The sequence below is a fragment of the Lactuca virosa genome, chromosome 8 (genome assembly GCF_052849685.1).
Source record: "Lactuca virosa cultivar CGN04683 chromosome 8, Lactuca_virosa_CGN04683_v6, whole genome shotgun sequence".
NCBI lineage: Eukaryota > Viridiplantae > Streptophyta > Magnoliopsida > Asterales > Asteraceae > Lactuca > Lactuca virosa.
In genome coordinates this window covers 387,291,635-387,306,491 of record NC_136433.1, presented here as the reverse complement: position 1 = coordinate 387,306,491, position 14,857 = coordinate 387,291,635, and the positions used below count along the sequence as shown (strand labels likewise).

Here is a 14,857-nt window from a genome sequence, read left to right as displayed (position 1 = left end):
GGAGCAACATCAGCAGCATTTGAGGGAGGTGTTGGAGACCTTGAGGAGGGAGAGGCTATATGTCAAGTTCTCGAAATGCGAGTTTTGGTTGCGTGAGGTGCAGTTTCTGGGGCACATCATCAACCAAGAGGGTATCTTGGTGGATCCATCCAAGATTGAGGTGGTGATGCATTGGGAGGTTCCGAAGAACGCATCCGAGATCCGGAGTTTCTTAGGTTTGGCGGGGTACTATCGGAGATTTATCCAGGATTTCTCCAAGATTGCCATACCTTTGACCCGCTTGACCAAGAAGAGTGTGACCTTTCGGGGTATTATAGGAGTTGTTCTGATGTAGAGGGGGCATGTGATTGCTTACGCCTCGAGGCAGTTGAAGCCTCATGAGACGAATTACCCCACTCATGACTTGGAATTGGGGGCGGTGGTGTTTGTCCTCAAGATTTGGAGGCATTATTTATATGGAGTCTGATGCACCATCTTCACTGATCACAAAAGTTTGAAATATTTGATGGATCATCAGAATTTGAATATGAGGCAGAGAAGATGGTTAGATATGGTAAAAGATTATGACTGCGAGATTTTATATCATTCCAGAAAGGCCAATGTACTGGCTGATGCTTTGATTCGCAAGGCGACAAGTGCTCCGATCCGAGATGTTTGCTTGAGGATGACAGTTATCTCACCTCTGATGGATATGATCAAGGGGCACAGGTAGAGGGATTGAAGAATGAGAATTGGAAGACCGAGCGGATCAGGGGCCAGATTCCTTTGTTTGTTCGAGACAGCCGGGGATTATTGACTCAGTATGGCAGGGTTTGGGTTCCGACATTTGGGGGAGTGAGGCAAAGATTCTAGAGGAGGCGCATAGGTCCAAGTTTTCTATCCACCTGGGGCCACGAAAATGTATCGAGACTTGAGATTAAGCTATTGGCGGCCGTGCATGAAGCGGGAAGTTGCGTGATTTGTTGAGCGGTGTTTGACTTGCAGGAAGGTTAAAGCCGAGCATCAGAGACCTCACGGAAAGGTTCAGCCGCTACTCATCCCCATGTGGAAATGGGAGGATATCACCATGGATTTTATCACAAAATTGCCCAGGACGGCGCGCGGTGTTGATTCTATATGGGTTATTATGGACAGGTTGTCCAAGAGTGCTCACTTTATTCCGATTTCCGAGAGTATCTCGACCGAAAAATTAGCAAGTATTTATGTGCGGGAGGAGGTGGTCAGGAACGGAGTGCCGGTATCAGTGGTCTTAGACCGCGATGTTCGATTTAGCAGGTACCGAGTTGATTTAGCAGGTACGCGACAGGCTGCGAGTCGCGTATAGCTGTCATAAAATTTATGCTGACCGGCGTCGTTCGGATCTCGAGTTTCAGGTGGGAGATTATGTTTTGCTGAAGGTGTCACCTTGGAAGGGTGTCATCCGGTTTCGGAAGAGGGGAAAGTTGGGGCCCCGATTATTGGTCCATTCAGGATTTCTGCCCGGGTTGGCAAGGTTCTCAGATCCATAACACCTTCCACGTGTCTCAGCTCCAGAAGTGTGTAGCAGATGAGGCTGTAGTTATTTCTTTGGATGATATTCAAGTGGATATGAGCCTGAACTATGTGGAGAAGCCCATTGCAGTTTTGGATTGAAAAACTAAAGCCCTTCAGAACAAAGTGGTGAAGCTGGTTAAGGTGTAATGGCAGCACCGGAGGGGCTCCGAATGGACTTGGGAGTCAGAGGAAGAGATGAGAGAGCATTACCTAGGCTTATTCGCTTCAGCATACTTCAAGGACGAAGTCTAGTCCAAGTGGGGGAGATTTGTAACGATCAAGGTTTAGGTAATTACTCTTTTTCCACTAGAATGGAATTTTTTGCAAAATGGTCCCTACGTACGCTAGGCGTACATAGGTGTACGCTTAGCGTACTGAGGGAAGTTGGTCGCGAGTGTGCACCACGTACGCGGGACGTACCAAGCAGTACAAGGGGTGTACGTGGCTCAGGACTAAAACCCTAATATCCGGACTTGTGACCTATTTAAACGTCTGATATGTGCATATTTAGCTATACATTTCGATTAGAATTTTATTACTTTTTGGCTAATTTCTTGCAATTTATGGACAAAAGATACTAAATTATGTTTAAATTGTATTTTCAGTCTAGAAGATGTGCTCGGAAGCAAAAAGAAGTGGGAAATGCAATCGGGAACTGGGGAAGTGAAGAAAGAAGAAAAAAAGTCAAAATCTTGAAGGACTCGGCGAGTTGGATGTCTGCTCGACGAGTCCACGCGAATGTTTGCGAAGAAAATACAAGTTGTTTCCTTACACGGATTTTTAATAGGGGACTCGGTGAGTCGGTTATCTACTCGGCAAGTAGCCCCTGTTTTCTAAAGCCAATTGCCGAAACCAAACCCCTCTCTGGAACCCTTGGGGATTAATTTGCGACTAAAGGTGCATCTGGAGCTCTGGAATTCGTGGAGAAGACCCTAACCTTCGATTTCAAGGAGATTAAAGGCAATCTAAGTTTACTCTTTACTTTATCTCTTGTTTGAACCATGTGTGAACTACTAGATCTTGTTTTTGAGTTACTTTCTGCTGTAATCATCAGCTAAACCTTATATGTTTTGTTTAGGGTAGATGAATTTATGACTATGGTTTGATTTGTGGTTGGATTAATTGAATATTGGTGAGTTTTGTTTTATTAAGCTTGTTAAAGAACCTTATGCATTAACCACAACTATTTTCTGTTAATTAACAAGTAATTAAGCTGTATGAACATCTCTTAATTGTTTATCTCATATGATTTATGTGAAAACATTGTTATGTGCCTAGGAATAGCGAACGTGAAACTAGGGTTAACTAGAAAATGGGTAAATTAATGTGTGAGCTTGTGTGACAAATCATCAACAAGAGGTTAATTGAATTAGTAATTTGATTAGCTAACTACAAGTCTTATTTAACCCGAATAAATAAACTAGGAAATTTATTAGTTTAATCACTTGATCACTGCTTAAATTTATCTGTTTTCTAAGGATTGGTAATAACGAATGTGAACCTAATCACCTTAATCGGTAGTCAATAACAATTAATCCATTGCACTTGCCATAAAATCAACCATAGGAGTAAATGAATCGAACCTAAATAGAAGTCTTCTTATTATTGAATTTAGTTGTTTTTTACTTGCTTTAGCTGTTAGCTACTTAATTTGCGTGTTAGTTAATTGTTTAAGTTTCTAGTCTTGTAAAACTAGAGAAAACCTTTCACTTTTATTACTTGTTTTAGATAAGTCTAGTCATTTGTTTAATTACTGTTCCCCGTGTGTGATACCCTGCTTACTAAACTATACCACCAATTGACAGGTCCACTGCCTTTGTGTGTCTAATATATCTTAAAAGTAGGACTAAAACCAATGCATTTATATGCACATCAAGTTTTTGGCGTCATTGCCAGGGAACGGTTCAAAAATTAATTCTAATCGCTAGTGTTATCGATCCTTTGTGTGAGATCTATCTTGCACAAAGTTACTGCTTTAGTAATTTAGTTATTAGGTTTAAGTATTAAGTTTTTCTGTTTTTAGGATTTTTGTTAAATTTTTTCTGTCTTAACCTTGAACTCGCCGAGTGCAGTCGAAGCTACTCGACGAGTCCAAGGCATTTTTTTCAGTTTCGTTTTTTATTTCATTTTTGTTCTTTTTACGAGTGTTTCTTGTTTTCTTTCAGGTATTTTATGACCTGAGGATCAGGAACACCGTTGATCCCACCACTCGCAAACCCGGAATCAGCTCTTATGAAGGACAAGAACAAACCCGTAGAATCATCTTCAACACCAAAGAAGTCACCATTTAAGACCCTCAAATCAGCTTTTAGCAAGAAAAAGGGCCAGAAAGTTGGAGAATCCAGCAACACGAAGGAAGACACCGAGTACGAAACCGAAAGGTAAGGAAGCGAATCTGACATAGAAGGAAGCGACTTGGAAGGCGAACTAGCTAACACCATGGCTAACATCGATGAAGTTCCCATGGGCGAATGCAAGAAAAGGATGCGTGACGATACCGGCCCAGGACTCGTGCAACCCGCGATTCCCGCAACTGCCACCTTTGAACTTAAGGGTCACATACTTGCTCAACTTAAGGAAATCCCATTCTTCGTGAAGGATCACGAAGATGCATACAAGCATCTTGACGAGGTCAATGACATAGCCGACTATTTCAATGTTCCTAATGTGACTCGTGATACTGTTTTGCTTCGTATGTTACCGGTCACATTTAAGGGAGCCGCGAAGGATTGGTTGAAATCACTCCCTCCAGGATCCATTACTATTTGGACTAAAATGCATGAGGAATTTATCGATCAATTTTTCCCTCCCTCAAAAATAGCAAAATTGAAGAAAGCCATAGCCAATTTCGAGCAACAAGCTGGAGAGTCACTTTATGAGGCATGGGAGAGATACAAAGTCCTACTAAGGAACTGCCCACACCATGATCTAAACAGTCAACAAGAAGTCTCCATTTTCTATGATGGAGTTAATGTAACAACTAGGCAGCTCCTTGATTTGCAACGACCACTCACAAAAAAGCCACCCCCAGTGATAAAAGGGCTAATTGAAGAATTCTCTAAACACTCTAGAGAATATGATAACCTAAGAAATGACTCAGCTAGAGGGATGGTCAATGCCATTTCGGATGACATGGCGGCAATGATGGCAAAATTGGAAAGCATGAATAGAAGAATGACTAAGATGGACCAATCCATCACTGCCATTAGAGTGGGATGTGAAAACTGTAAAGGGCCCCACCTTACTAAAGACTGTGACCTTGACGAGAACGGGAACCGGAAAGTACAAGTGTGTTACTCGAGCGGTGATAGATATGATGATGATTGGCGCAAACCCAAGAAAGAATGGCTACCTTATGAAGAGTACAAGAAGGCAAAGGAGGAAAATTATAAGCAAAAAGGAAGAGGTTTTTATCAAAAAGAGGAACCGGTGCAAGAAAAGAAGTCAGAATTTGAAGATATGCTTACGAGATTTGCAGCTGCATCCGAGAAAAGGCACAACGATACCAATGCTGCAATTAAGGAGCAACAAAACTTAATGAAGGAGCACCAAATCATGATGAAATACCAAGCAACATTACTTAGGAATTAGCAAGCTTCCATTATCAATGTTGAAAAACAGTTGGGCCAACTTGCATTACAAATAAATGAGAGACGGCCGGGTGGACTTCCTAGTAATACCGAAAACAATCCGAAAGGCGCACATATAAACATCGTGACAACTAGGAGTGGGAAGATTATAACTCCTCCGGCCCCTATTCAGAAAGAAGATCCTAAGTTGGTGCAAGAGGAAGAAGCAGAAACTAAAAAATCGCAAATTCCCGATCTAACTCGCCGAGTCTCAGATATGGACTCGACGAGTCCCCCACCTGAACAGAAAAACAAGCCTCATATTAAACCGTATCAGCCTCCTTTGCCATTTCCAGCTCGAGCCAGACAAGAAAAGCATGATGTTGATTACCAAAAGTTCCTGGAACACATAAAGGCCCTTCAAATTAATATGCCATTCATCGAGGCGGTTGCACAAATGCCTAAATATGCCAAATTCCTAAAGGAGCTTCTTACAAATAGAAAGAAGATGGAAGAGGTGAAGAAAGTGGTCCTAAATGAAAATTGTTCAGCTGCCATGTTGAACAAATTACCTAAGAAAAAGGGTGATCCAGGAAGTTTGACATTACCTTGTCAATTCAGAAATTTAGCAACTATACATGCATTGGCTGATTCGGGGGCAAGTGTTAACCTCATTCCATATTCATTCTTCAAGAAATTAAATCTTCCGGAGCCAAGGCCAATTCGAATGGCAATTCACTTAGAAAATAAAGCGGTTACATTTCCAAGGGGAATATGTGAAGATCTATTGGTGAAAGTTGATAAGTTTGTGTTCCCTGCGGACTTTATAGTACTAGACATGGAAGCGGACCCTCAAGTCCCTATCATACTTGGAAGACCCTTCCTCAACACCGCGAGTGCTAAAGTAGACATGCGAGATTCTAAACTTACCCTCCGGGTGGGAGACGATTCAGTTACATTTGGAGTTGATCAAGCAATGAAGCATGCAAGGTATAGTGATGACACGGCATTCTCGGTTGATATGTTGGAAGAATTAATGAAATAATGGAAAGAAGACAAGCCAAACAAGTTCATCGTTACCTTTGAAGATGAATTTGAAGTTGAAAGAGACCTGATAGAGATAGAGAGATTGCTCGAGGAAGCTGAATATAATGAATTAATCGGAAGTGCTGAAAGCCTTACTCGCCGAGTAGCATCCACCGACTCGACAAGTCCATTCGAAAAAACCCGATCAGTCGCGAATTTTGCCTGGGACTCGACGAGTCCCCTAACTGGACTCGACGTGTTCAGCATACAGAATACGAAACCTGAACTAAAAATTCTACCTGGTCATCTGGAATATGCATTTCTTGAAGATGGCCAACAAAAACCAGTAATTATAGCTTCTGATCTAGCTAAACATGAAAAAGAAAGCCTTGTGGGAGTACTAAAGAAAAGACAAGGGGGCATATCATGGAAGATAACCGATATCAAAGGGATAAGTCCAGCCTATTGTTCTCATAAGATTAACCTAGAAGATGGAGCTAAACATGTAGTTCAATGCCAAAGAAGACTTAACCCAAATATGCAGTAAGTGGTAAAGAAGGAGGTGGTTAAACTATTAGATGTTGGGATCATTTACTCAATCTCTGATAGCCCATGGGTAAGTCCGGTGCAAGTGGTACCGAAGAAAGGAGGAATAACGGTGGTTACCAATGACGATAACGAGTTAATTCCAACAAGAACAGTAACCGGGTGGCGCATTTGCATCGACTACAGAAAGCTTAATGATGCTACATGCAAGGATCACTTCCCGTTACCATTTATTGATCAAATGCTAGAAAGGCTTTCCGTTCATCTATACTATTGTTTTCTCGATGGTTTCTCGGGGTATTTTCAAATTCCAATTGACCCACAAGACCAAGAGAAGACCACTTTTACATGCCCAAGTGGGACCTTTGCATACAGACGCATGCTTTTTGGGTTATGCAATGCACCTGCTACATTCCAAAGGTGCATGATGGCTATCTTCCATGCCATGATCGAGAAATTTATGGAGGTTTTCATCGATGACTTCTCGGTTTTCGGATCCTCTTTTGAAGATTGCTTATCCAACTTAGATCTAATGTTAGCACGATGCGAGAAGACAAACCTAGTACTAAATTGGGAAAAGTGCCATTTCATGGTAAAGGAAGGGATTGTCTTAGGACACAAGGTTTCAAGGTTGGGGATCGAGTTAGATAGAGCAAAAGTTGACACAATAGCTAAGTTACCACCTCCAACAAATGTAAAAGGGGTAAGGAGCTTTCTTGGCCATGCGGGATTTTATCGTCGCTTCATTAAAGACTTCTCAAAGATCACTAGGCCTTTGACTCAACTTCTTTTGAAGGAAGCCCCATTCGATTTCTCTAAAGAATGTCATGAAGCATTTCAGTTACTAAAAGAAAGGTTGACCACTACTCCTATAATGATAGCCCCACATTGGAATCTTCCTTTTGAGCTGATGTGTGATGCTAGTGGCTAGCGATAGGAGCCGTTTTGGGACAAAGAATTGACAAACATTTTCAACCTATATATTATGCAAGTAAAATTTTGAACCCGACTCAAGAAAACTATACTACTACCGAGAAAGAGTTGCTAGCGGTGGTATATGTTTTTGATAAATTCCGACCATATTTAGTCTTGTCCAAGACGTATTTATTTGCTAAACAAGATGCGAAACCAAGATTGATACGTTGGGTCTTACTTCTACAATAATTTGATATTGAAATAAGATATAAAAAAGGGAATGGAGAACGTGGCTGCCGATCATTTGTCAATATTAGAGAACCCGCATTTGGAAGAATTAGAAGATTGGAGATGATTTTCCCGAAGAATATCTTCTGGTGATAGCAGGAGAGGTACCATGGTTTGTGGATATAGCTAATTACTTAGCAACTGAATACATTCCAAAAGACTTAACCCGACAACAAAAGAAGAAATTCTTTTCAGAAATCAAGTATTACTTTTGGGACGGGCCGTACATTTTCCGAAGCTGCGCTGACAGGATGATACGAAGATGTGTGTTCGGGAAAGAGTGTCAGGAAATCTTGGAACATTTCCATAGCGGGCCTACTGGAGGATATCATGGAGCAAAATATACGGCTAAAAAGATTTTTGATATTGGTCTTTATTGGCCTACAATTTTTAAAGATGCTACTCAATATGTCGAAGAATGCGATTCGTGCCAACGGACGGGGAACATAACATCCCGAAACGAGATGCTCCAAAATAATATTCAAGTTTGTGAGATATATGATATTTGGGGGATTGACTTTATGGGACCTTTCCCAATGTCAAAAGGGAATAAATATATCCTAGTGGCAGTCAACTACGTATCTAAATGGGCGGAAGCACAAGCGTTACCTACTAATGATGCTCGAGTGGTGGTGCGTTTTCTTAAAAAGTTATTTTCAAGGTTTGGAGTTCCTAAAGCTCTTATTAGTGACCGGGGCACTCACTTTACAAATGATCAATTAGATAATGTGTTAAAAAGATATGGTGTACACCATAGGTTTTCGACATCCTATCATCCACAAACAAGTGGACAAACTGAAGTGACAAATCGGGCATTAAAATGAATTTTGGAGAGATCGGTTGGAGGAAATAGAAAGGAGTGGTTGGATAAGCTTGATGATGCACTTTGGGCTTTTCGAACAGCTTTTAAAACACCTATTGGTACTACACAATATAGGTTAGTTTATGGAAGAAATTGTCACTCGTCGGTTGAAATAGAGCATAAAGCATTTTGGGCTTTAAAGATGTGTAATTTTGAGTTAGCTGAACTTCGTACCAACTGGTAAATGCAAATGAATGCTCTTGAAGAACTTAGAAATGAAGCATACACAAATTCATTAATATACAAAGAGAAGACTAAGAAATGGCATGACATGAGACTAAAGGGTAATAAGGACTTTCATGAAGGACAAAAGGTGCTACTCTTCAATTCAAGGTTAAAGCTTTTCTCGGGCAAGCTAAAAACAAGGTGGGATGGGCCTTTTGTGGTTAAACAAGTTTTCCCACATGGAGCTATCGAGCTTATATCGAAAGATGGAACCCCTTTCAAGGTTAATGGGCATCGGGTGAAGAAATATGAAGAAGGAATGCCAAAAGACAAAGGGCTTGAAGAAGGGCTAGATTTGGAAGAAACTACTGAAACGTAGCGTGGGAAGGAGTTCAGCTAACGACTCCTCAAAAAGAAGCGCTTCCGGTAGGCAACCCGATTTTAGAGTTTGCTTTCTTTTTACCTTTCTTTTTCATTTTATTGTTCTTTTTTTTTAGGATTTGTTTTCTTTCAATCTTCTTCTTTGTTTAAAATGATTGCTTGAGGGCAAGCAAAGCTCAAGTGTGGGGTATGGTGGCATAAAATTAAAGAACTAATTTTTTTTCAAAATGATTGCTTGAGGGCAAGCAAAGCTCAAGTCCATTTATCTACTCGGCGAGTCCATTTGAAAAATCGTGATATTTTTGCGAATCCGCGTATCTACTCGGCGAGTAGGTACCCCTACCCGACGAGTCCACATTTTAACCAGAAAAAAAAAATATTTTTTTACATTCTGTAAATTAGGGTTTTAACCCTAATAGTAAAAACACATTCTCATTCATCAGCCACAGCCGATCGACGAGCAAGTTCCCTCTCAAGCTTTCATCTCCAATTTCTTGTGATTTCTTTCAATTCCCATCAAAAGGTAACATTTTTCACTTATAATCTTGTTTAAGTTCCAATCTTTGGTAGAATTATGACCTTAATTTGTGCAAAAATCTGATTTTGACTTGACTTGGATTCTAGGGTTTCGATTTCTTGTCAAATTAGAGTGTTTTTGTTGAAATTCTTTGTGAATTAATGCTTGTTAGACATCCCTGACCAAACCCCTGGAACAAATTTGGAGTTTTGATGGATGATTTGCTCAGAATCATAACTTAGACTCGCACTATTCATTCTACTCGCCGAGTCTGTTCATGGACTCGACGAGTCTGCGTTGCAGGAGACCACATTTTTGATATTTAACGTTTCTATGTGTTTGTGGTGTTGTTTTTTTTTTGTGTTATGTTGCGGGAAATGTCTAGATGAGGTCAGAGTTCAAGAGGAAGTGGTCATGGGGACATCCCATGGTTACACTTCCCGCAAATTACTTCAAAATCATCATTGGCCCGCGCTAATAACAAGTTGGAAACAATGAAAAAGAAGGAGATTTATGTACCTCAGGAGATTGATTGGACCTGGATGGGGCAAGCAGGACTAGAAGAAGAGTTAGCTCCATATGTAATCAAGAATTTTGAACGAGAAGGAGTGTCTATTATTTGTGAAGGGTGGAACCGGCTCTTTCGTATTCAAGAGCTAGTATATCAAGAGCTTTTATGGGAGTTCTTCTCTACCGTTGTTTTTTGAGGGGGTGATGAAATTTATAACCCGAATGCCCTCACTTTCTGCCTTGGTGGGGAGGTTCGACAATGCATCATTGCCGAGCTATCATGGAGGATGGACATTTATGACTAATCTTTGGTCATCACTGACGAGTTTGGTACTTTTTTGAAGCACTGCCACAAAGATTTACCTGAGGGCATAGTTGCTTCCACTTGGAGGAATACTATTGCTAATCGGGTGTACATTCCATCTTCCGCTCAAGAGGGAAGTATTCGCTCACCGATCCACTGATTGATTCATCGTCTTGTCGCATGCTCCATAAACATGCGCAAGGATGATGACAAGGTTCCGACCCTTGATGTCTTTTACTTGTGGAGTATTATTACGTCGGACTTGTTTTGCAACATCCCTTACTGCTTGGCGAAAAACTTGGGGGAAGGGGCGGTCAAAGACAGAATCACGTCTAAAATCAACAGTGGCATGTTCGTGACCCGGTTGGCGAGGTCGTATGGTATCTTGGAAAGGGGAGCCGGAAACTTTTTGACAATGGTACCCACACCACCTTTTAGCATCACATTATATAGGAGGGCGAGAATCATAGAAGACTATGGTGGGGGACACATTGGCATTCCGAATGAGGATGAGGTTTTGGTACCCGAGGAGCAGGGACGGCGGGTGAGGCCAGGAAGAGAACATGTCCGAGAAGAACCGCCGGTAATTCCGGTTGATGACGAAATCCCCATGGATTAGTACAACATCGAGCTACGTAGGTACCAAGATGACCTCGGGCGAAGCATGAACTATCAAAATGAGTCATTCGTTCACTTGTTCAATCAATTGAATCTTGCGCCAAGGGATAGACCAGGGTACCCTTATGTGCGGAGCTGGGATGAGCGGATTAGTCAACACCCAAATCAAGTCGGAGGAAGCGGAGTTGGAGGAGATGAAGATGAAGATTGATATCTTTTGAGTTTTACTTGTTTGGTTTGGTTGAAGACAATTTTATTTGTTTTTATGTGTTTGATTGATGTTTAAACTCTTAGTAGTTAGGATTAAGTAGGAATTTTTATTGTTTTCCTTTCCTATCATTTTTCTTTTGTTTTTGATCTTTTCAGTTGAGGTTAAGGGATGCATGCAAGGGTCTAGAGTCAAGGCTAACCAAGTGAGAAATCGAGTCTAGGCGAGAGAGAAAACGAAGTTTTGAGTCACGTTATGAGTCTGATTTAGAGAAGAGTTGTTAAGTGATTATTTACTGAAGCAAAATGATGGAAAATATTAGTTTAATATTACCCACATACATCAGCAATGGACCTGGGCAGAATACATGTTCTTTATCACTCAGCGGTCTACTCGTCGAGTGCACTTTATGGACTCGATGAGTCCAAGTTAAAATCCCCGACTTTTCTGCCAATTACGCTACAACTCGGTGAGTGCCCATACCTACTCGACGAGTTGCTCATTCTTCTACTATCAAGTTGATGATTTGATGACAGTTGACACGGCCATTGGTTGTATTCTTTGAGGATCATTTTCCGAGCATTTTCTAAAGCTTTTACCACTACATTAGGAGCTGTACCACACGAGATTTTGACACCCAAGGCATGGATGTGTTGTTCCCATGTCTAAAGTCAATTAAAGATGGAGCTTCAAATAAAGAACATCAACCTCGCGACTACTATCCCAGGGGAGTTTGTTCCAATTCCCTCTTTACTATGTCATTTTTTTTATCATGCATAATATGCAATGAGGGCATTGCATAAATTAAGTGTGGGGTAGGGGGTTGATCATATTAGTTACATTAGAATCCTAATTTAGGTATAATTTTGAAATTTCTGCATTAAAATTGCTAGGATTAATTTAGAAAATTTTGGTAAAGCAATTAGGACTCCATGCTAGTATTATGTTTGATGATTGCATGAAGACCCAAATCTTTAGTTGAGTCTATATACGTTATAATGCATTTGTGGCCCCCTTTATTCTAGTGAAATCATGGGACAAAAACACAACCTCGCTTAGTTTGAGGGATGCAATATGTTTAGCATCGTGTACTTGAAATGTATCCAAGAAAATTAATATCTTTAACCAATAAAGGTTGAAGTTGAGCGCCCCCCCTACTTAAGCATGTAGGTATTGAGTGAAAAAAAAAGTGAGTTACATGTGAAAAAAAAGAGAGAGAATTACAAGAAAAGTTGTAAGAATTTTGGAGCAATCAAAGTGAAGATCAAAAGATCAAAATTCTGAAGAAGTTCAAAAGTTGAAGATACCAAAAATCAACAAAAAGGTGGTGAATTCAAAGAAAACAAAGATCAAATATCAAAGAAGTGAAGAATTCCAAATAAGCTCTATAGTGGTATCAAAAAGTTTTAATTGTCTAGATTATGTATGCTTGGGTTGCTCAACCAAAAATACCTTGAGGTTAGGAAGTTTTATGCAGATGGATTCGGAGGGATGCATAAAATGAGCATTGTTCAAAAGAAGTGGGCGAGTGTTTATGAGGATTGTTAGTATTTAGAATTGAGGGGGGTCCTTAGGAAAAATTTTAGACACAAATACATGCGTTGCGGTCTTGGCATAATGGCTGGGTTGGATTGGGATTGTTTTATGTGATGCTAGTATGTTTAAAATTCAGTTTTGCTTGGGGGCAAGCAAAAGTCAAGTGTGGGGTATTTTGATATGTGCATATTTAGCTATATATTTCGATTAGATATTATTACTTTTTGGCTAATTTATTGCAATTTATGGACAAAAGGTACTTAATTATGTTTAAATTGTATTTTCAGTCTAGAAGATGTGCTCGGAAGCAAAAGGAAGCGGGAAATGCAATCGGGAACTCGGGAAGTGAAGAAAGAAGAAAAAAAGTCAAAATCCTGAAGGACTCGGCGATTTGGATGTCTACTCGACGAGTCCATACGAATGTTCGCGAAGCAAATACAAGACCTTGCCGTGCACGAATTTTTAATAGGGGACTCAGTGAGTCGGTTATCTACTCGGCGAGTAGCCCCTGTTTTCCGAAGTCTATAAATAAAAGCCAATTGTCAAAACCAAACCCCTCTCTGGAACCCTTGGGGATTAATTTGCGACTAAAGGTGCAGCTGGAGCTCTGGAATTCGTGGAGAAGACCCTAACCTTCGATTTCAAGGAGATTAAAGGCAATCTAAGTTTACTCTTTACTTTATCTCTTTTTTGAACCATGTGTGAACTACTAGATCTTGTTTTTGAGTTAATTTATGCTGTAATCATGAGCTAAACCTTATATCTTCTGTTTAGGGTAGATGAATTTATGACTATGGTTTGATTTGTGGTTGGATTAATTGAATATTGGTGAGTTTTGTTTTATTAAGCTTGTTAAAGAACCTTATGCGTTAACCACAACTATTTTATGTTAATTAACAAGTAATTAAGTTGCATGAACATCTCTTAATTGCTTATCTCATATGATTTATGTGAAAACATTGTTATGTGCCTAGGAATAGCGAACGTGAAACTAGGGTTAACTAGAAAATGGGTAAGTTAATGTGTGAGCTTGTGTGACAAACGATCAACAAGAGGTTAATTGAATTAGTAATTTGATTAGCTAACTACAAGTGTTATTTAACCCGAATAAATAAACTAGGAAATTTATTAGTTTAATCACTTGATCACTGCTCAAATTGATCTGTTTTCTAAGGATTGGTAATAGCGAATGTGAACCTAATCACCTTAATCGATAGTCAACAACAATTAATCCATTGCACTTGCCATAAAATCAACCATAGGAGTAAATGAATCGAACCTAAACAGAAGTCTTCTTATTATTGAATTTAGTTGGTTTTTACTTGCTTTAGCTGTTAGTTACTTAATTTGCGTGTTAGTTAATTGTTTGAGTTTCTAGTCTTGCAAAACTAGAGAAAACCTTTCAATTTTATTACTTGTTTTAGATAATTCTAGTCATTCGTTTAATTACCGTTCCCCGTGTGCGATACCCTGCTTACTAAAGTATACCACCAATTGACAGGTCCACTGGCTTTGTGTGTCTAAATTATATCTTAAAAGTAGGACTAAAACCAGTGCATTTATATACACATCAACGTCCTTAAGTCATTTGGACCTTACCCTAACCAGCCTCCGTCACTCTCTATCGTTCCTAAAACCCTAAAATCCTTTGTGTTTGCCTCTTGAGCTTGTGAGTGCCTCAAATACCTCATTTTTGGTGTTCTAGTAAGGAGAAGGAAGTGGAAATAAGCCTTGGATGTGGAAAAGCTTTTGGACCCTGCATTTGGAGCTCATTGGGAAGCTTGTGGAGGTAAAAAGCTCAAAACTTGCCATCTCTTTTGCTAGTTTGAGTTATGGTTTGTTATGAAGTCCATTTTGGGTTCTTAGACCCTCTTTTGTG

At 40.0% G+C, this 14,857-nt stretch overlaps 1 protein-coding gene and 1 non-coding gene across 2 annotated transcripts; one reads left to right on the top strand and one right to left on the bottom strand.

The window, feature by feature from the left end:
- Window positions 1–4,356: 4,356 nt before the first annotated feature.
- LOC145135053 (small nucleolar RNA R71) lies at window positions 4,357–4,463 on the bottom strand. Its single transcript, XR_013719534.1, has one exon. It is a non-coding gene; the product is annotated as a small nucleolar RNA R71 (small nucleolar RNA).
- A 916-nt stretch (window positions 4,464–5,379) lies between these two features.
- LOC145131982 (uncharacterized) lies at window positions 5,380–6,147 on the top strand. The gene has a single exon (XM_079066624.1). It carries the CDS (start codon window positions 5,380–5,382, stop codon window positions 6,145–6,147), a length of 768 nt encoding a protein of 255 aa, XP_078922750.1.
- The last annotated feature ends 8,710 nt before the right edge of the window (window positions 6,148–14,857 follow it).